This window comes from Neomonachus schauinslandi, chromosome 11 (assembly GCF_002201575.2).
Source record: "Neomonachus schauinslandi chromosome 11, ASM220157v2, whole genome shotgun sequence".
In the NCBI taxonomy this organism is placed as follows: Eukaryota; Metazoa; Chordata; class Mammalia; order Carnivora; family Phocidae; genus Neomonachus; species Neomonachus schauinslandi.
Genome location: NC_058413.1, coordinates 81,541,718 through 81,561,431, shown reverse-complemented (window position 1 = coordinate 81,561,431; position 19,714 = coordinate 81,541,718). Strand labels below are relative to the sequence as shown.

The 19,714-nt window shown below is 41.0% G+C and overlaps 1 protein-coding gene across 1 annotated transcript in view; it reads left to right on the top strand.

The window, feature by feature from the left end:
* LOC110586096 (beta-galactosidase-1-like protein 2) overlaps nt 1-13,223 on the top strand; it is a 72,839-nt gene extending 59,616 nt beyond the window's left edge. Inside the window, exons 13-21 of the mRNA XM_021696239.1 lie at nt 4,986-5,132; nt 7,184-7,255; nt 7,757-7,844; nt 8,539-8,626; nt 8,992-9,103; nt 9,823-9,939; nt 10,047-10,110; nt 11,550-11,620; nt 13,143-13,223. Of these exons, the coding sequence (XP_021551914.1) occupies nt 4,986-5,132; nt 7,184-7,255; nt 7,757-7,844; nt 8,539-8,626; nt 8,992-9,103; nt 9,823-9,939; nt 10,047-10,110; nt 11,550-11,620; nt 13,143-13,223 (840 nt within the window). The remainder of the gene's footprint in view (nt 1-4,985; nt 5,133-7,183; nt 7,256-7,756; nt 7,845-8,538; nt 8,627-8,991; nt 9,104-9,822; nt 9,940-10,046; nt 10,111-11,549; nt 11,621-13,142) is intronic.
* The last annotated feature ends 6,491 nt before the right edge of the window (nt 13,224-19,714 follow it).

The window sequence follows — 19,714 nt, the reverse complement described above, 5'->3', positions numbered from 1 at the left end:
TAAGACTGCAATGAAAAGTGTTTGTGAGGGAGTGCCAAGTAAGGCACCAGACACCACATGTCAGAGGGCCTTTGTGGTTTTGTTTAAATGTTTTCTTACGGAATTTTGAAGACATGAACAAATGGCACAGAGAAAAGTAGTGAACCCCTATGTGCTCAACATACAGCCTCAACTTTATTAATATATGACTAATACTGTTTCATTTATACCCCTACCTTCTCTTCCTCTACTCTTTTTAAGATTATTTTAAAGCAGATCCCAGACATCATACAATTTTAGCTATAAATAGTTTAATATGTATCTGAAACGATAAGAACTCTTTTAAAAATGCAACTACAAAATCATTATCTACCTTGATGATGATGATGATGATGATGATAGTACTACTAATAATAATCCTTTAAAGTCAGTGATTTCCTGGGAAATATTTAGTAACAGACTCTCTAGAAGAAAAAACTCTGATTAGTAGTGTTTGCCAATTCCTGCAGTATAAGTACTCCCACTATGGCTAATTCCAAGGCTCTGGCATGACAACACCGAGTACAGAGACAAAATACAGGGTTGGGTAGAGATGTGCACAGTTGGCACTCATGAGCTGGTACAGACTGGCTGTAGCACCCCACTGCTGAAAATCATAAAATATCCAGTGTTCAGATTTTCTCAACTGTCTCATAACATTTTTAGCACTGATTTGTTAATACCAAGATCCAAATCAGGTTAGTCACACATTGCATTTAGTTGATATGTCTCTTAAATCTCTTTTAATCTAAAGATTTCTTTCCTTTTTATTACATTTATTTGTTGAAGAAGCAGGATTATTTGTACTATAGAATCCCCTACATTCTGGGCTTTGCTAATTAGATCCCCATGTATCTGGGAATATGTCTTTATACTCCCCACATTTTCAGTAAACTGATCTAGATGCTTGATGAGCTTTAAATTGGGTGCTTTTTAAAAAAATTGTTTGCAAGTATATTTCATAGGTGGTGCTGTTATATTTTTTTATGCATTATATCTCAGGCACATAATGGCTGGTCATTTCTGTTTTCATAATTTATCAGTGGGTTCAGGAGTAGTTAGCCCAGTCTATCCATTATCAATTTTCCCATCAATCTTTTACCTAATGGTTTTAGCAGTCATTGACAATTATTACCTATATCCAGTATTTCATTAAGGCTTTTAAAATAGTATCATTCTTATTCAGTCATTCCTTCTTCATTTATACACTTGAAGTTCTTCTATGCAGAACTTTCCTTTTCTGTTGTCTTGTCACCTTAATGTACAGTTTATAAAGAAAAGTTAGGACAAAATTTCAAGTATTTTCTTTTATCAGATAATGAATTTATTCCTGGATATCTTGCAAAGGTGGCCAATGAGTTGTTTTGTTGTTGTTGTCTTTGATTATAAACTCATGATTTTAAAAATTTTTATTTTCAGTTGAAGTATAGTTGACATATAATATTATATAAGTTTCAGGTGTACAAGATACTGATTTGAAAATTATATACATTACAAAATGCTCGGCACACTAAGCATAGTTACTGTCTGTCACCATACAAAGTTATTACAGTATTGCTGACTACATTCCCTATGTTGTACTTTTCATCCCTGTGACTTATTTATTTTATACTTGGAATTTTGTACCTCTTAATGCCCTTCATCTATTTTCCTCAGCCCCTCCACCCCCTGCCATCTGGTAACCCACCAATTTGTTCTTTGTATTTATGAGTCTGTTTCTGTTTGTTTGCTTTGTTTTTTCAGATTTCATATATAAGTGAAATAACATGGTATTTGTCTTTCTCTGTCTGAGTTATTTCACTTAGCATAATACTCTCTAGGTCCATCCATGTTGTTGTGAATGACAAGATTTTATTCTTTTTATGTCTGAGTAATAGTCCATTATATATATATATATATATATATATATATATATATACCACATCTTCTTTAGTCATTCATCTATCAGTGAACACTTATGCTGCTTCCATATCTTAACTATTATAAATAATGTCACAGTACCTTAGGGCACATATATCTTTTCAAAGTAGTGTTTTTATTTCCTGCAGGTAAATACCCAGTGGTGGAATTATTGGGTCATATGGTATTTCTGTTTTTTATTTTTTGAGGAACCTCCATACTGTTTTCCACACTGGCTGCATCAAATTACATTCCCACCAACAGTGCATGAGGGATCCTTTTTCACCATATCCTCACCAACACTTGCTATTTCTTATCTTTTGGATACTAGCCATTCTGACTGCTGTGAGGTGACATCTCATTGTGGTTTTCATTTGCAATTCCCTGGTGATTAATGAAGTTTAGCATCTTTTCATTTGTCTATTGGCCATCTGTATTTCTTCTTCAGAAAAATGTCTATTTAGATCCTCTGCCTATTTTTCAATTGAATTATTTTGTTTTGATGATAATTGTGCAGGTTCTTTATATATTTGGGGTATTAACCCCTTATCAGATATATCATTTGCAAGTATCTTCTCCCAATCAGTAGGTTGTCTTCTCATTTTTTTTGAGGGTTTCCTTTTCTATATTTTAGTTTGATATAGTCCCAATCATTTATTTTTCCTTTGCTTCCCTTGCCTGGGGAAGAGAAATAACCAGAGAAATATTGCTAAGGCTGGTGTCCAAGAATTTACAGCCTGTTTTCTTTTAGGAGTGTTATAATTTCGGGTCCAACATTTAGGTACTGAACCAATATAGTTTGAGTTTATTTTTGTGTATGGTATAAGAAAGTGGTCCAGTTTCATTCTTTTCCATGTAGCTGTCCAGTTTCCTCAACACTATTTATTGAAGAGACTCTTCCCCATTGTATATTCTTGCCTCTTTTGTCATAGATTAATTGCAAGGCTGGCTCTCTCCTCCCCAGTGCAGGAGTTGCTTTGGAGGGGCACTGGTGTAGGCCAGGGCTGCCCAGCAGGTGTGGGGGGGGCAGTTGTTACTCTGGGGGGAGACTCTGGTCTCTAGACTCTAGCTGTGGGTGCTTGCCAGAGCTGGTCCATAGGAGAATGCCAGCATGGATCAAGCCGTGCTAGCAAGGTAGATGGATAATGTTAGAAATGGCTCCACAAGAGTTGGGCTAGTTAGGCTATAGCAGGGTAAGAAAAATGGCTCCTACCAGCACTTCCATTCCAGGGAAAAGCTCCTCCAGATCCCTGCCCCTCAGGTACATGTCCTGCAACCAGACAGTAAATCTCCTTTATGTATAACCTACGTGCTTTTCAAACTGCTGCCTCTGTGCTGGGTCTTGGACCAAGTGATACAGCATTCTGGCTCTATAAGGGTAGACACTTGGTTTCCTATAGATCTTTGATTCTCCTGCAGTTAGGCCCTGCTGATTTTCAAAGCCACACGTCTTCCTGGTACAAGTCTCTAGGACCAGGGGTGTCTGATATAGGGCTTGATCCCCTCCCTCGTCAGGGATGACCTCCAGGCCTGGAATCCTCTTACTGCTTGTGAGTTGCTGTGCTGGGGGTTTGAATTCATTGCCTCTTGCCCCCACCCCCACCCCTATCAATGTGGCCTTCTTTTTATGTTTCTAGCTGTGGAACGTCAGTTTTGCCAGTCTTCATGTCATTTTCCGAGTGAGGTGCACAGTGTGCAGTTGTAGCCTTGAAGGGTCTGTGGGAGGAGGTGAGGTCAGAATCCTTTTCTGACACTGTCTTCCTAAGATCCTCCTGAAAACTCACACTTTTTTTTAAACATATGTAACATGTTTCAACCCCGTTGCAGTCATTCCTTTTGATATTCAAATTGTCCTGTCTCCTTTAAGTTGGCCCCTCTGTCCTCTCATCCTCTTGACATGAGTCCAGTAGCTTTTGATATCTTCTTTGTCCTCCAGAATGCTTCAGGCTGTGTGGCTCCACACAGGCAGTCTGAAAGGCCGTGTGTGTGTGTGTGTGTGTGTGTGTGTTTTAAAAATTTTACTTATTTATTTGAGAGAGAGAGAGAGAGAGCAAGCATGAGTGGGGGGAGGGGTACAGGGAGAAGCAGGCTCCCTACTGAGCAGGGAGCCTGCTGCAGGGCTCGATCCCAGGACCTTGGGACCATGACCTGAACCAAAGGCAGATGCTTAACCGACTGAACCATCCAGTGCCCCAGGCCATGTTTTTATGCTAAGAGATTTGAACATTTCCCTGAAAGTTGTGGGAAGCTATTTTAAAGCATGGCTTGGGAATCAGATGACCAGCTTTGCATTTCAGAAGGATTTCTTTGGTAGCTGTATGGGGGATGGAGTAGAGTGGGACCATGCTAGAACACTGAAAATGAGTAAAAATCTACTGAAGTTGAGCTTAGATAATGGGGGTGAAGAAGGATTAGTGAAACAGATACTTAGAATCAGACTATAAAGGAGGTGATGACTGGTTTATTGGGGATATTGAGGAAGAGACATTGTCCATGCTAATTTTTACCTTTTTGACTGGATGGTTGGTGTTGCTGTTTGGAAAGGAAAAAGAGTAGGATGGGGAAGTGTGGTAAATATAGTTTGGGAGATACTACATTGGAATCATTTAGGGATCTTCAGAAGGAGAAGTCTAACAGACATGGGAGTTAACAGACATCGAGTGCTTTAGGTCAGTGTTAGATAGGCAGATTCATGAATAGCCACGGTCAGACCATGGGTTAGGATGATTCCTCTTACTGTATGAAGGAACAAGAAGAAAAGACCAAGGATAGACAGAATCTGGCACACCTGGCATGGAGTTCCTAAAATCAGGGGTCTAGTCCAGGCTCTATCATGAATTGATGAGCAAGTTAACAGATCATTCCCTTTCCTTGATTTCAGCTTTTCCATCTGAAAAATAAGAATACATTACTGTCTAGCACATGCAGAGAAATATGAAGTTGGTTTGGAAAACTAAAAAGGACTCTTGGGGCAATTCCTTTGGAGAAGTGGGCTTTAGTTGTGGGTTTCTGAAATTTGTCTCTCCAGCATGAACATTCAGCCTGGTTTGTTCCTCTTTCTGCCACAGCCCATCAGCTCTGTCAAGCCAATCTGCATGGAGAAGCTGTCCGTGAACCAGGGGAATGGTCAGTCCTCTGGATACATACTTTATGAGACTGTGGTCACCACCAGTGGCCTCCTCACCACGAAGGGTCATGTTCAAGATCGAGGTCAGGTAAGGGACAGTGGATGGGTCCCAGTGACACTTCTCTGCTAGTAAAACCCAGTGGTGTTGCTGAGGTGAATATCTAAATGATGGTTAAATCTTTTTCACCTTCAAAAAATTATTGCTGTTTCTTAACCTTTGTCCCTTCAGGGAAATATTTGATATGTAAGCCACTGTTGTCGTAGGTCCAAGGTTTATAGTAGTTCCCAGGGAGGGTGGTATTCATTGAACCCTTATGGGAGTTGATGGAGTTCTTTAAAGGAGACTTGGGAGGAGCTTCAGAAGTCCCTCTACTTACTGCACAGCAATCCCTACATTACAATGCGCTGCTCTCATTCAATTCTCAGAACATTCATCTAAGATATTTATTACAAATGAGAAAACCTCAGAGAAGTTAAATGACTTTCAGAGGACATTTGACTTGAAAGCAGCAGAGCTGAGGGTAAAGGCTTCATCATCTCACTCCAAGTTAAGAGCTGGCAGAGTTTCCTTAGGTCTTGGTGACATTCTCTTGCTAAGAGCCCTCTCTGTGCTGTCTGTGTCATCTTCTCCCCAAGTTTCAGGCACTCCTGATGGTGACTCCAACCCTCCCCTTCTTTTCCTGAGCTGCAGACCCAGATTCCTTGTTTGCTGAACATTTTTCTTCACTTAGACATATGTTCCACTGGCTTCTTACACTCATCATGTCCAAAACCAAATTCATTACCTTCCAAAATAAACCTCATCCTGTACTCCTCACATCCATTCATGGACTTGCAGCCTCCCCACCTGAAAATGCTGCTCCCCTCATCTTCTCTTCATACCTTATTCTCAGCGGGCACATGCTGGCTACAGTATTACTCAGTGGGTCTTCTCTCAAAATCCATGCCTCCATGGCCTTAGAAGTGCCTTTGTATCTTCCCTCTATTACTGTTAGAGCCTCATAACCGATCTTCCTTTTTCAGATAGCTCACCTTTCCTCTCCTACTTGCCAAATCCCTTCCTCACAGTGCCACCAGTTTCCTTCCCAAAGTAAAATTCTCAGCGTGCCATTTCCCCTGTCTACAGTCTTCCATTGATTTTCCCAGTCACCTCTCGTCATGTTCACCAAATAACCTGGACTTGACTGTGGATCAGGACTTGTCACTCCCTTCGCTGTGCTTCCATGGCATTCTGGTCACAGTTCCATATTAGCTATTGTGGAGTATCCTAATAATTTCTTTGTGTCACTCTCTGAGTTCCTCAGTGGCTGGGGTTGTGTTTTAAGCTTGGTGACCCCTTGCCCAAGCCATTCAGTAGGTGTTCAACAAATGGTTATAGAGTATATAAGCCTTGTGATTAGACTCTAAATAGCTTAAAATATGAATTCTGTGTTTTGTATAGTATTAATATTTGTGTTTTTAGTATTTGTGGGTTTTAATTTTTATAGTTTCCTGGTCAAATTTCATTTGAAAATTATGACCCGACTCAAATAATCTAAGGGGCAAATTATGTATCCTTCTCGGTCCTGCGTGGTTAGAGCAGGTTCTTCTGGGTGACTTCATCTGAGCCTAAAGCAATAGAATAGGTAACAGAAAAGGAAAGGATTTATGTCCAGGTCATTCTTAAAATGAGAAATAGTGGTGGCAGCAGCCTCTGATAAGGGTCAGGGGAAACCTGGAAGACTGGATCCATTATGGGAGTGAAGCCATGCCAACCAGGCAGGGAGATGCCTCCTGCACCTGGAGCCCCATCTTCCCCGTGGCCATTACTTCTTTCACAATATCCATTCATTCTCTACCTTCCTTTTTCCCTCATTCCCTGCAGGTCCTTTAAATTTTATTCTTTCCCTCCTTGCCCTATATAGTACAGCCAGGCTCAGATTTGGTATCAGGACATCCTTCTCTGGACTTTGCCTCATACATTTCATGACTGTACTGCTTTGAATATGTTGTATTTTTGTGGATTCATAGTCGGCTTGTAATATTCTAGGAGACAGAGTTAATCATTCCCCTAGAACTTGCCTTTTCTTTGCTTTCCCAAGGACTGTTTTATCCCTTTCCTTATGATGACCTAATGGTGCTCTCCTCTTTCTTTGGCAGGTGTTTTTGGATGAGGAGTTTTTAGGGGTCCTGGACCATTCCACTCATCAGCTGACTATTCCCAGGAAAATGGTATGTAATCCAGTGTTGATGGACTAATACTTAAGCACCCAGGCTTAATTGTAAGCGTGGCCTTGCCCTGTGATAGCTTATTTTCTCCTCCACTGTCCTTTGGAATGTTCCTTGCATAAGAGCCCGACATGGATGCAGGAGAGCTGTATGTATTTCTAAAGTATAGGTGTATATGCTTTGGGTGAGCAGAACTTCAACATGTTGGATATTTGCTGCTCAAAAAACTCTAGGTTTGTCACCTGCCTCAATAATTTCTTGTGAAATGTTCGAGTGACTGTTTTCTGAAAGGCCCAGTATGGGGGTGGGGGTGAGGGTGGGTGAGTAGGAAGAGCAGGAGCCCAAGGGTTTACTTGGCCCAGAGCTGGACATCTGCAGGCTTCTGAAGCCTGCTGTATGTCAGTCACCCTGCTTACAACATTATCTGAGTTTCAGAGGAGACTTAAGAGGTCTACAGAAAAGTTCCCTGAGTGGTACTGACTCTGGCTCATCTGTCTTGGACAGGTCTACAAGGATAACCCAACACTGAGGATCCTGGTGGAGAATCAAGGCCGCCTTGCCTATGGGCAGGATATCAATAAGGAGAGAAAAGGTAGGCCTCCTTCCTTCCAAGGATGAAGAAGTTTGAGACCTTGAGACACCAAATTCCTGTCGCTCTTATCCTAGGCTGAGGACAGTCATGGCCAGGTATATGGTTTGGTGGACAGCAGGATCTTTTGGCCAACGAAATAGCCATGTGTAGAAACTATGAGGAAGTCTTGCTTTGATGGGAAAGGATGATGGTGCCTTCCCTCAAGTGTATTCTCTAATGACCAAGCCAGAGCACTGCCTTTCCTCTTCCAGGATGTTTTTGAAGAAAGCTATAGAAAAAGATGGTTAGTATCCCTCCCTGGGAACTTTTATTTTCCCTTCTCTGGAGCTTAGTGCCTGTGTCCTCACCTCCCCCTGGGCTCCTGGGCACAGAGTCACACACACCTTCCTTCCGCTGCTCCAAGTGCTTTGACCTACATTGAGAGTTAAAGGTAGCCTGAACTGCTATTCTGGCCAGACCTGGCAGGATGTGCTGTGACTTTTGCACTGTTAATGTGGGACATACAGGCACAGTCTAAGAAGTGTACATGTATGACAGAAGGAAGAATTTTTGTAAGATTTTGCAGAAACCTTCCATCTGATATGCACAGGAAAACATCCTCCTTCAGGGGGAGTCCTGGCCACAGCCTGTTTACATCTCTGTGTTCACATCCCTGCTTGCCTTCTTCATGTTCCTTTTATTCCCTCTTTTACAGGTCTAATTGGGGATATCTATCTGAACAATTTTCCTTTAAGAAAATTTAAAATCTATAGCCTGGATATGAAAACTCAGTTTCTACAAAGGTGGGTGCCAGACCATTGACTCAAGGTGACTGATCAAAGATGGTTCTGATTTAGAGATGGAAAGAAGCTCAGAGACCATCCAGACTAACCTCCTTAGTTTTCAGATGAGAGGTGAGATCCACAGTGTTGGAGGAAATGATCCCAAGTTTCATAGTTGTCTGAGGCAGAGTGGTGACCCTCCCCTCATTCACCCAACTCCTGGTCTGCTGATTTTTTGTTTTTTTCTGCATTATGCCCCTTAGAGGCATGTGCTTGTGCTATAAGATGAATGTCAGGCTTGGGCAAAAAGGAGACTTACCTCAAAATTCACAACTGACACACAAAGAAGGGCATGACCTTTCCATTGGTGTTTGATTCCCTCTTAGGGACCTTCCTAACATCTGGAAACCAGCCTCATTCAAACATCGGGGCCCTGCCTTCTTCCTTGGTATCCTGCGAATGGGTAATTACCCCAGAGATACCTTCATAAAAATGGAGGTTAGTGATATTTCTCCCCTGCTTATCCTGCCAGCCCCCATCCCAAAAGGATATTTGGGAAAAATCTCCTTGGTACATGGGCCCTGTCCTGTGAAAGGAAATGTAAGCTCCCTGGGACATCAGCCACTCCACAGCTATCTGGAGGCTGTCCCTTCCCTGGTGTTAACAAGGGTGAGGGTGGAAGCTTAACAAATGCAACAAAGACATAAGTAGTATATTCTAGTGGGGACAGCTGTAGAATCTAGTGCATGAAGAATTTAGTGAGTGTGATCCACTTGTCCCCAGACGTAATCCAAGACATTGAGACCCTCAAACCCTTTAAGACACACATCCAGTCTGTAGTGGGGATGTTGAGATTTTAATGTCCATGTACGGCCATCCCAAAATTCTACAACTCAAACTATGCTTTGGGCCCAGCGTGTTTTGGTGAATGCCTGATGGTTATTGGAAAGACCCTTCCCTGACTTGGCACAGATGAGTTAGAAATCAGTACCTTCCTTCTTGAGGCCTGGGTGTTGAGCCAACCCTGGGCCAGGGGCAATAACATAGACCTGTCCAGGTAACCTTCCATTTAAGGCCATGTGTGGTAATCTACTCCATCTAGATGTGACTATGACTATGATCAGGTGTGTTTATGGGGTGTGTGTGTGTGTGTCTTCACCCTAGTGTCATTACATCTAGAACTCAGGTCTTGAATCCTTCATTCCAATCTTTTTCAGGGCTGGACAAAAGGTGTAATATTCATCAATGGACGAAATCTGGGACGCTACTGGAATATAGGTCCCCAGGAGACCCTCTACCTTCCAGGACCCTGGCTTCATCCTGGATCAAATGAGGTAAGCTCCCCCCTACACCTCCCTCATCCCAGTCCACTTCCTTTGGCCTTTGCCTTGCAAAGAGTCAGAGCTTGAATCTCATGGCCACCCAACCTCCTTCTTTACAGATCATTGTGTTTGAGGAATTTAAACCTGGCCTGGAGATCCACTTCACAAACATATCTCATCTAGGTATGGTATTCTGGAGGGTAAATTTGCAGCCTCTCAGTCTTTCTAGCTGAGCTGCTATCTCCCAGGAACCTGAGCACTTCCTCACTGCCTTTACACGACAGCCAGGTTTTCTCTTATACCTGGCACAGCTCTACTCATCACCTCCCATTTCCAAGTGACCTGACTAGCTCACTCCTCTAACAGCCTTAACCCAACTCCCTGGGCCTCCCTTCCTTCCAGATGTTTCCACTGTGCTCTCTGGATCCCTCCCGTGTTGTAAACTAAGGTCCCAACATTTTGCACCTCTTGCCTTTTCTGAAATATGCTTTGTACTGCTCTCTCTTGTGCTGCCATGTTTCATCATTCCAAGGCACTTTTCCTAGTACTGTTTCTCAGATTGCCAAAGGGAGGGACTGCATGGCCCAGTTACCACAGATGAGAAGGTTGCAGAGTCTGTGCCTGCCCATAGTGGATGACTGGTGTCTGTGTGCCCAGCCTCCCTGATCCTTATGTTGGTGGCAGGATCCAGATGTTCTTTTGGAGAATCATCCTTGTCCCCTTCATTAGAGTCTTTGTGGGACTGATAATCACGCTGCCCTTTCTTCCCACCTGCAACTGTCCTTCTCTGCCAGGGGTGGGCATATGGTGTACAGTAGACCAATCAGACTTTCTTTTCCAGGATATTGAATCTTGAGTATTATGACATAACATAGGAAATTGATTGAGATGAGTCACTTCAACAGTGGGGCTGTGAGTAACCTACTCATCCTGACATGTTGCTGGAACTACCCTGGCTTCTCCACTTACCCAATCCCTGCTTTGAGTCTACCATCCTCTTCCTAATTTGCTAGTACATTCCTCTTTTGGCATAGGTTAGCTAACCTTTTTCTGATGCTCATAACAAAATAGACCTACTTAGTGCATACCCCTTGTCATATTGCTACAATAAAGGTTGTTTGACCACCAAATAAAATGCTGAAAAAATGAGATGCTCAGAATACTTGACCCCACAAATGTAAATTTGAAGCAAAAGTGATCTTTCGAAGAAATCAAATAAAATGTAAACATTAATGCAGTTCATATACACTTTGTGTTTTCAGTGTATTAAAAAAAATGTATTTTCCTTTTACCCTTTAGTGCTTGTTCCATACTATACCACTAGCTTTTCCATAGTCAGGGGAAAGCCCTGCTTCTTTGAAACTCATGACACCAAGTGCCTGGTCTGGTGCCTCCTTATCACCTTATTATTCTTTATCCACATTCTGGCTACCACCTTTGGTACCTGATATGCAGCTCTTCTTGAGTCCATGTTGTACTCCCTGTCCTCTGGGCACTGCAAACCTTCTGAGCCATAATGAAAACACAGGGAGCCATTTAAGTGTCGGAGATGCATCAACTGCCTGGACAGGCAGAGGGGAGATCTGTGGAATTTCACTTTCTAAAGCTGCTACAAATTTCAGCATGGTATAAACTGGCCCTGGGGTTAGCTGACAGGCTTCTTGGAAACTTGGGAGAGTGGGTCACCATGAAGGTGAGTTGACACTGCATCAGGAGCTGTTGAGACTTGTAAGCCAAGACCAGAAGGAATCACAGCCAGACTTCAGGCCAGTTGTACAAGAGGCTGCATTCCCCCCGGAATCAAGATCCTGAGTCCACTCTTTGCATCTGCAAATGCCGGGGGACCAGCAGCACCCATGTGGACCAGGACTTCCACAGCCCAAGGAGGTCGGAGAGCATGATCTCCCTGCTTGGTGCTTCCGTCACTTTCCACTCCACCGCCATGTCTCTCAGTCCAAACCTGCCAAGGAGGAAAGAGCAAGCTGGCAGCAGGGTTTCTTTCTCTATCTGTTGTTTCCCCACCCACCATCACCCAGAGCTGGAAAGGATCAGTGGTCCTGTGTCATAGCCTCTGACTTCCATAGAGCATAAGCCTTAGTGTGGGCATCACCTGGAGGGCTTGTTAAAACACTGATTGCTGGGCTCCATTCCCAGAATTTCTAGTTCAGTAGATCTGGGGTGGGGCCCAAGGATTTGCATTTCTACCAAGTTCCCAGGTGATGCTAATATTGCTGGTCTGAGGACCACATTTTGAGCACCTTTATCCTAGAGCAGGATCTCAACCTGTCTCAACACTATTACTCTTTTGAGCCAGAAAAGTCTGTGTGGCAGGGGCTGCCTGAGTATTGTAGGATGTTGAACAGCATCCCTGGTCTCTATGCACTAGATGCTGGTAGCACAACCCCCTTAGTTATGACAACCAAAATGTGTGCAGATACTACCCAATCTCCTCTGGGGGCAAAATCCCTCCAGGTGAGAAACACCACCACAGAGCATACCAGGTTCTCCTAGTCAGAAGTGATGCTTTCCCTGCCTTACAGCAAAGCACTAGAAGTTGGGAGCCTTGGGGATCAACCTTTTATAAATAAAAGGCAAAGATGACAGAATTTGGGAAATCTTCTTTCAAGACAATAGTCTATGACTCTGTTTTTCTTCTGCATGATCCTCCTTCTGAATAACAGAAACAGCTTATTCTTTCTTTTTTGTACTACTCTTGAAAGGAATTCTAATATCCTCACAGATAAATGGATTCCTAGGGTAAACGGGTTAAAGTCCTATATGGGGTAGACTGAAAAGAAAAATCACATTACATTTTTACAAATATTACTCCCTTTACATCTATAAACAAACAAGCACAATATGGTGTGATGTTATAAAAGGTACAGCTCATTACTGGTGTCTGGTCTTCATGATTCCTTAGGATCCCGGGTAATGTAGACAACACTCAGGCCAGTCAAATATTCTTACCTAATCCATCTTATCCTACTGGAAGAAGCTTCAAAGGCGATTTAATGTTATTTTTTCCCCAGATAACCAGACGTTAGTTCCTTGGGTGAAATACCAGGTTAATTAATAGCCTAAATGCAATTTCTCTATCCAAATGAGTTGCAGTGTGAATATTTGTCCTTCTTTAATTGTTGTGTCTTTAGGGTCAATCAGTGTTAGGCAAAGAGATACTCAAGCAAAATTCAGTGACACTGAGTATTTTCACGTAGATTCTGCCAAAAAAGCTCAAACAGGAGGACTACATGCCTGTTCTGTTCTTCCAGGGGCAGGTTGAAGAGGTTGAGGACTGACAGAGAAGTCTGTGCTCTCCTGTATTATACAGATGTCTTTGTATAGTAGGCAATATTTCAGTCCATAAGCTTCCTACACTTCTAACCTTAGGAACACAAATCTATCTGGGAAGGGAGTGGAGAACCTGAAACTGTTCTGTAATCTGCTAAACACTTGGCTGGTTTCTAGAAGTCCTTTCTCCCTCACACTCTAAGCAACCTAAATTTATACAGAAAATACAAGCTCTGCTCAGTTTTTGACAAATCCATGGAAGGAGAGAAAGTTAATCAACATGGGGGCCTGGGAGGTCATGTTTGTTACCCTCTGTAAACTTGCTGTCTCTCAGGTGATAACTTGCTCTCCATTACTGTGCCAGTGTAACACCACCGAGGGCACAGACATCTGCATCCAGGTCCAGCCCCTCCCTGCCACCTGAAGTCCAGCTGATAACTGACTCCCCATCCCCGGCTTACTAACATTTGGATGAGCAAAGGTCTCACTAGTTTTGACTGACCAGGAGAAATCCTGAGTGGCAGCCTCCAAATTCTGAAGATACTATGAAACCAACCCAATAGAGAAACTTGTATTCTGGAGACAGGAGTGGTAGATCCATTTGTCACCTAACCATCAGAGAACCATCCTCTGAGGTCACTTTAGTAGCTGTTGCCCCTAGACTAGGTGACAGACCCTCCATGACTGTGCAGCACAGACCAGAAGGGAGGCTCCTCAGGGAGACAGGACAGGCAGTGGTCCCTGCAGGAGCTGGGGTGCCTCTCTGCTTGATTACACCACTTGCAGTAAGAGTCCTTTCAGTAAAAACAAGACATTTCCTCTTGATATTTTGTTTACTGAAACCCATGAAAGGGAAGAGTGAACGCACATCTTCTGGAAAGAAGAGATTTTGTCAAATAACAGATCCAGGATCCAAATAGAGTTAAGAAAGGGGCCTAATACTCTTGACCTGGATAAGATAGTGGTCCTTCACTCTTGGTGTGTATCAGCTCATCTGGAGAACTAAAAAAAAAATATAGTGGTCCAGGCTTACTGAAGTAGCATGAAGCCTACACCTCCTAGTCTTACCAAGTTCCCCAGGTGATGCTGATAAACACCAAAACTTGAGAACATTGCTCTAGGGCACTAGGGCACTAGTTCTAAACTTGGCTACACATTGAAATCATCTGGGAAAGTTTATAAAAATAATATTTAGGTCCCACCTCCAAAGGATTTGATTTGATAGGTATGGAGTATAGTGTAGATACTGAGTTTAAAAAATATATATTTAATTATTAATTCACTAAAAATAAATTCAATAAACTCATTTTTTATTAAAAAATTTTTTAAAGTATACTTTAAAAATTCAGTGAGAAATACATCATTGTTTTACATTTTAGCAAATGTCTTTAGGCTAAATAGATGATATCTGGGTTCTCATATCTGCTTCTAGATTCAATCCATTGTGTTATGTTGTTTTGGTTGAAGCACATGAAGAAAATACAGCTTAACACAGATCTGTAACTGGAAAAAGAGAAGTATTTTAATAGTCTTCATAGGAGATTATTTTGGATATTCTTCTTTGGTATTACACCAAAATTTTACAAGAAGTTTCTTAAAGGTTAGTAGAAATGTGGAATCTAAAATCATATAGATAAACTTCTTGAACTCAGTTACTTTAAAATCCATTGGTCTGACTTGGCATGGATCTTTCACTCAAGCATGATCTGGTAATGTCATGCATTGGTTCACAGAGTTATTCCAATCTTCAAAATATTGACATATTTCATTATCCAATAGAAAAAATCCAGTAATTATTTTTAAATTTAAATTCAATTAGCCAACACATAGTACATCATTAGTTTCAGATGTAGTGTTCAGTAATTCATCAGTTGCATATAACATCCAGTGCTCATCACATCACGTGCCTTCCTTAATGCCCGTCACCCAATTACCCCATCCCCCCCCCCACCTCCCCTCCAGCAACCCTCAGTTTGTTTCCTATAGTTAAGAGTCTCTCTAGGTTTGTCTACCTCTCTGATTTCTTCCCATTCAGTTTTCCCTCCCTTCCCCTATGATCCTCTGCACTGTTTCTTATATTCCACATTCATATGTGGTCCCTGCAGGAGCTGGGGTGCCTCTCTGCTTGGTTACACCACTCGCAGTAAGAGTCCTTTCAGTAAAAGCAAGACATTTCCTCTTGATATTTGGCTTACTGAAACCCATGAAAAGGAAGAGTGAACCCACATCTTCTGGAAAGAAGAGATTTTGTCAAATAACAGATCCAAGTGATAATTGAAAAAAATCCACAGTCATTAATATCACCACCAATATCATAGGAAAAGTCTTTCAAGATTTGAGGAGCTGTCAAGCTACCGGTGGTGGATACAAGTTTTCCAAAATACTAATTTTTAATTGAAAGCTCGAGTTTTTTTTTCATTAGCAACAAGTAATGCCAGTTGTTATCCTTCAGGCAACAGGCTCACTTCATTCTTTTTTTCTCTTTCTCTTTTTAAATAACAGTTTTATGGAACAAACATAAAACATAACATAAAATCAATCTTTTTAAAGTGTAAAATTTAGTGGCTTTTAGTATATTCAGAGTTGTTCAGCCATCACTACCATCTAACTCTAGAATGTTTTCATAGCCCCCCTACCCATTAGCACCAACTCCCCATTTCCTCCCTCTCCCAGCCCCTGTCAACCACTATTCTACTGTCTATCTCCAAGGATTTGCCTATTCTGGACATTTCATGTAAATAGAATCCTATAATATTCAGTCTTTATGACTGGCTTCTTTCACTTACCATAATGTTTTCAAGGTTCATCCATGTCATACTATGTGCCAGAATTTCATTCATGGGATACCTGGGTGGTGCAGTGGGTTAAGCATCTGACTCCTGATTTGAGCTCAGGTCATGATCTCAGAGTCCTGGGATTGAGCCCTGCATCAGGCTCTGTGCTCAGCATGGAGTCTGCTTGAGATTCTCTCTCCCTCTGTTCCTCCCCCTGCACTCACTCTTGAGCATGCTCTCTCTCAAATAAATGAATAAATCTTTTTTTAAAAAAAGAATTTCATTCATTATTTTGGTTGAAGAATATTCCATTGTATGGATAGGCCACATTTTGTTTATCCTTTCATCAGTTGGTGGACATTTGAATTGTTTCCACTCTTGAGCTATCATGAATAGTGCTGCTCTGAACATTCATGTGCAAGTTTTTGTGTGGACATGTATTTTCAGTTCTCCTGGGTATTGTTCCAGGAGTGGCATTGTTGGGTCATATGGTAACTCTGTGTTTAACATCTTGAGGAACTGCCAAACTCTTTTCCAAGGTGGCTGTGCCATTTTACAATCCCACCAGGAATATATGAGGGTCCCAATATCTTAATGTCCTCACTAACATCATCAGCTGTCATTTTGGTTTTAGTCATCCTTGTGATTGTGAAGTAGTAATTCAATGTGGTTTTGATTTGCACTTCTCTAATGATGATATGATGATAATGAATGATAGTGTGGAGCATTTTTCGTGGTTATTGGCCATTTGTTTACGTGCTTTGGAGGAATGTCTAATCAAATCTTTTGACATACCCTTAATCATTTTTAAAATTTGGTTCATTTTTAATTGCTGAGTTATGAGTTTGTATATTTTAGATATAAGTCCCTTATCAGATATATGATTTACAAATAGTTCCTCTCACTCTGGGGGTTTCTTTTCATTTTCTTTTTCTTTCTTCTTCTTTTTAAAAAGATTTATTTATTTATTTTGGAGAGAGAGAGTGGGCGTACATGTGCACCTGGGGAGGGAGATGGGAGGAAGAAGGAAAGAATCCCAAGCAGACTCAGTGCATAGCGTGAGCTCAACACAGGGCTTGATCTCATGACCCATAAGATCATAACCTGAGCCAAAACCAAGAGTCAGATGTTCAACCGACCAAGCCACCCAGGTGCCCCTTCATTATCTTGATAGTATCATCTGAAGCACCATACGTTTTAATTTTAATGAAGCCCAACATATCTATATTTTTTTCTTTTGTTGTTCATGCTTGATGTCATTTATATCTAAGAAACTATTGCCTAACTCAAGGTTATAAAGAATTTAATTCTATGTTTTCTAAGAGCTTTGTAGTTTGAACTCTTAAATTTAGGTCTATGATACATTTTGAGTTAATTTTGGGGGTCCAACTTTATTCTTTTGCACAAGGATATCCATGTGTCTCCTCACCATTTGTTGAAATGACTGTTTTTCCCCCATCAAACTGTCTTGGAACCTTTGCCAAAAATTAATTGACCATAAATGTATGAGTTTATTTCTGGACTATCAGTTCTGTTCCATTCACTTTTATATCTATCTTTAGGCCATTACTACACTGTCCTGATCACTGTAAATTTGTATTAAGTTTTAAAATGAGGAAACATGAGTCTCCAAATCTTGTTATTTTTCCAAAATTGTTTTGGATATTCTGGTGGACATAGAGATTTTTAAATGCTTTCCAGATGATTCCATTTTGCAGCTAGGTTTGAGAATCATTGTTTCTAGTGGATACAAATTGTCTAGATATCCTTGCCACCTTCCTAACACTCATCACTTGTAAGTTTGTCAGTTGTCTTTTAAATGTTTTATCTGCAAATTCTGATGGTTTCTGTCTACTTTTTAACATCTTAATCTTTTTTTTTTTTTTTTTTTTTTTTTGTATTACTGGATTGGCTATAATGACAGCAAAATTGCTTTCTATTCAATAGTCTTTCCCTTTTCTTCCTTGCTAACAGACCATGAATTTGTTGGAAGGCAATATACCCCAGGACAACAGATTTAACTCTCATCAGGTTAACAATCAATATTATCTACAAATCTTCTACCAAGTATCTTGTGGAAAAATAGCCACATTAAATTCTGGAGAAACACAGGAGCTCCACTATTACCATCGTTCAACATTATGTTGGCAGTCCTAGCCAACAAGACAACAACAACAAAAATAATATGTAGAAAAAGCGTTGAAATATAAAAGGCAGAATTGTAATTGATCATTTTATACAAAGCTCAGGAGAGTCCATTGACAACCTATTAGAAATTAATAAGTTACTAGATTCAAGGCTGAAATATAAGACCTACTCAAGAGCCTACACACCAGCAAGCAGCAATTATAACATGTCATAGGAAAAAGATATTGTTCATGATAGCAACAGAAATCATAAACTTTCTGGAAATAAGCCAACATAATGTGCAATACCATTATGAAGAAAAATATAAACTTCATTTGAAATACAAAGAAGAAGACCTTAATAAATAGAAAGACATACCATGTTTATGGATTGGAAGACTTAATATTGTTAAAGTTTAATTAATGTACACTTTAATGTAATTCCAACCAAAATCCCAAGAATTCATAGCATTTATCAGAGTAATTCTAAAATTCATGTGGTCCAATAAGAAAGCAAGTTTCATTCTGACACTTATTAAAATATATAGCAATAATTGCAAACATTTATACAGTGTTCATTAAATGCTAGGTACTGTTCTAAGAGCTTTATACTTACTATATTCACTAATAGGATCAGTCCTCATAAATGGACCTATGTTGTAAGCATGTTAATTACTAACAGAACTCATGTCAAGAAGCCCTGAATGAGGCTCAGAGCAAGAGAAGGCTGGCAGACAAATGCAGGGCACGTGGCAGGTTAACAATCTGCATCTGAAAAACAGCTCTTGACTCAGTGCAACCCTGGGACACCAAGGGATCACCACATTAAACTGTTATTGTAAAATGCTACATTTGAAACTTTTCTCCTAAAATAAATATGTGGGAAACAGGGTCCCATTATTTTCTTAACTCCAGAGTTTCAAAAAGGTAGCAATAAGCTGGACCAGTAGGGGAGGGAAAAACAAATCCCAGGCAAATGCTCTCCTCTGCCCCACTCCCCACTCTGTCCTTTCTTTTTTTAAAGATTTTATTTATTTGAGAGAGAGAGAATGAGAGAGAGCAAGCACATGAGAGGGGGGAGGGTCAGAGGGGGAAGCAGACTCCCTGCTGAGCAGGGAGCCCGATGCGGGACTCGATCCAGGGACTCCAGGATCATGACCTGAGCCGAAGGCAGTCGCTTAACCAACTGAGCCACCCAGGCGCCCCCACTCTGTCCTTTCGGTCTGCTGCCTGCCTTTCTGTCACTGGTCCACTGTCTCCTTCCACACCAGGTCAGCTAACTTGGCCATTACATCTTTGCATATTTTTGGGATTGGGCTGGGAGACTTGCTAGTATAGATCCTATCAGGAAACAGGAGTCAGGAACTGCAGTATTTTTCTCTATTTTAATAATTTTTTAAAATAAGATGCACAAAAAGAAGAATTTTTTATTTCAAAGCTTAATGCATATGCAAAAGACATTGGAATTAATGATTCTGCTTAAAAGTGTGAAAAACAAAATATTAGGAGAGAGAAGAGCTCGGGGTTGTTGCAATTCTAAAATAAGTAATTAAATGTATTTAGCTCTTTGTAAACATGTAATCAAGGTTTCCTATTGCT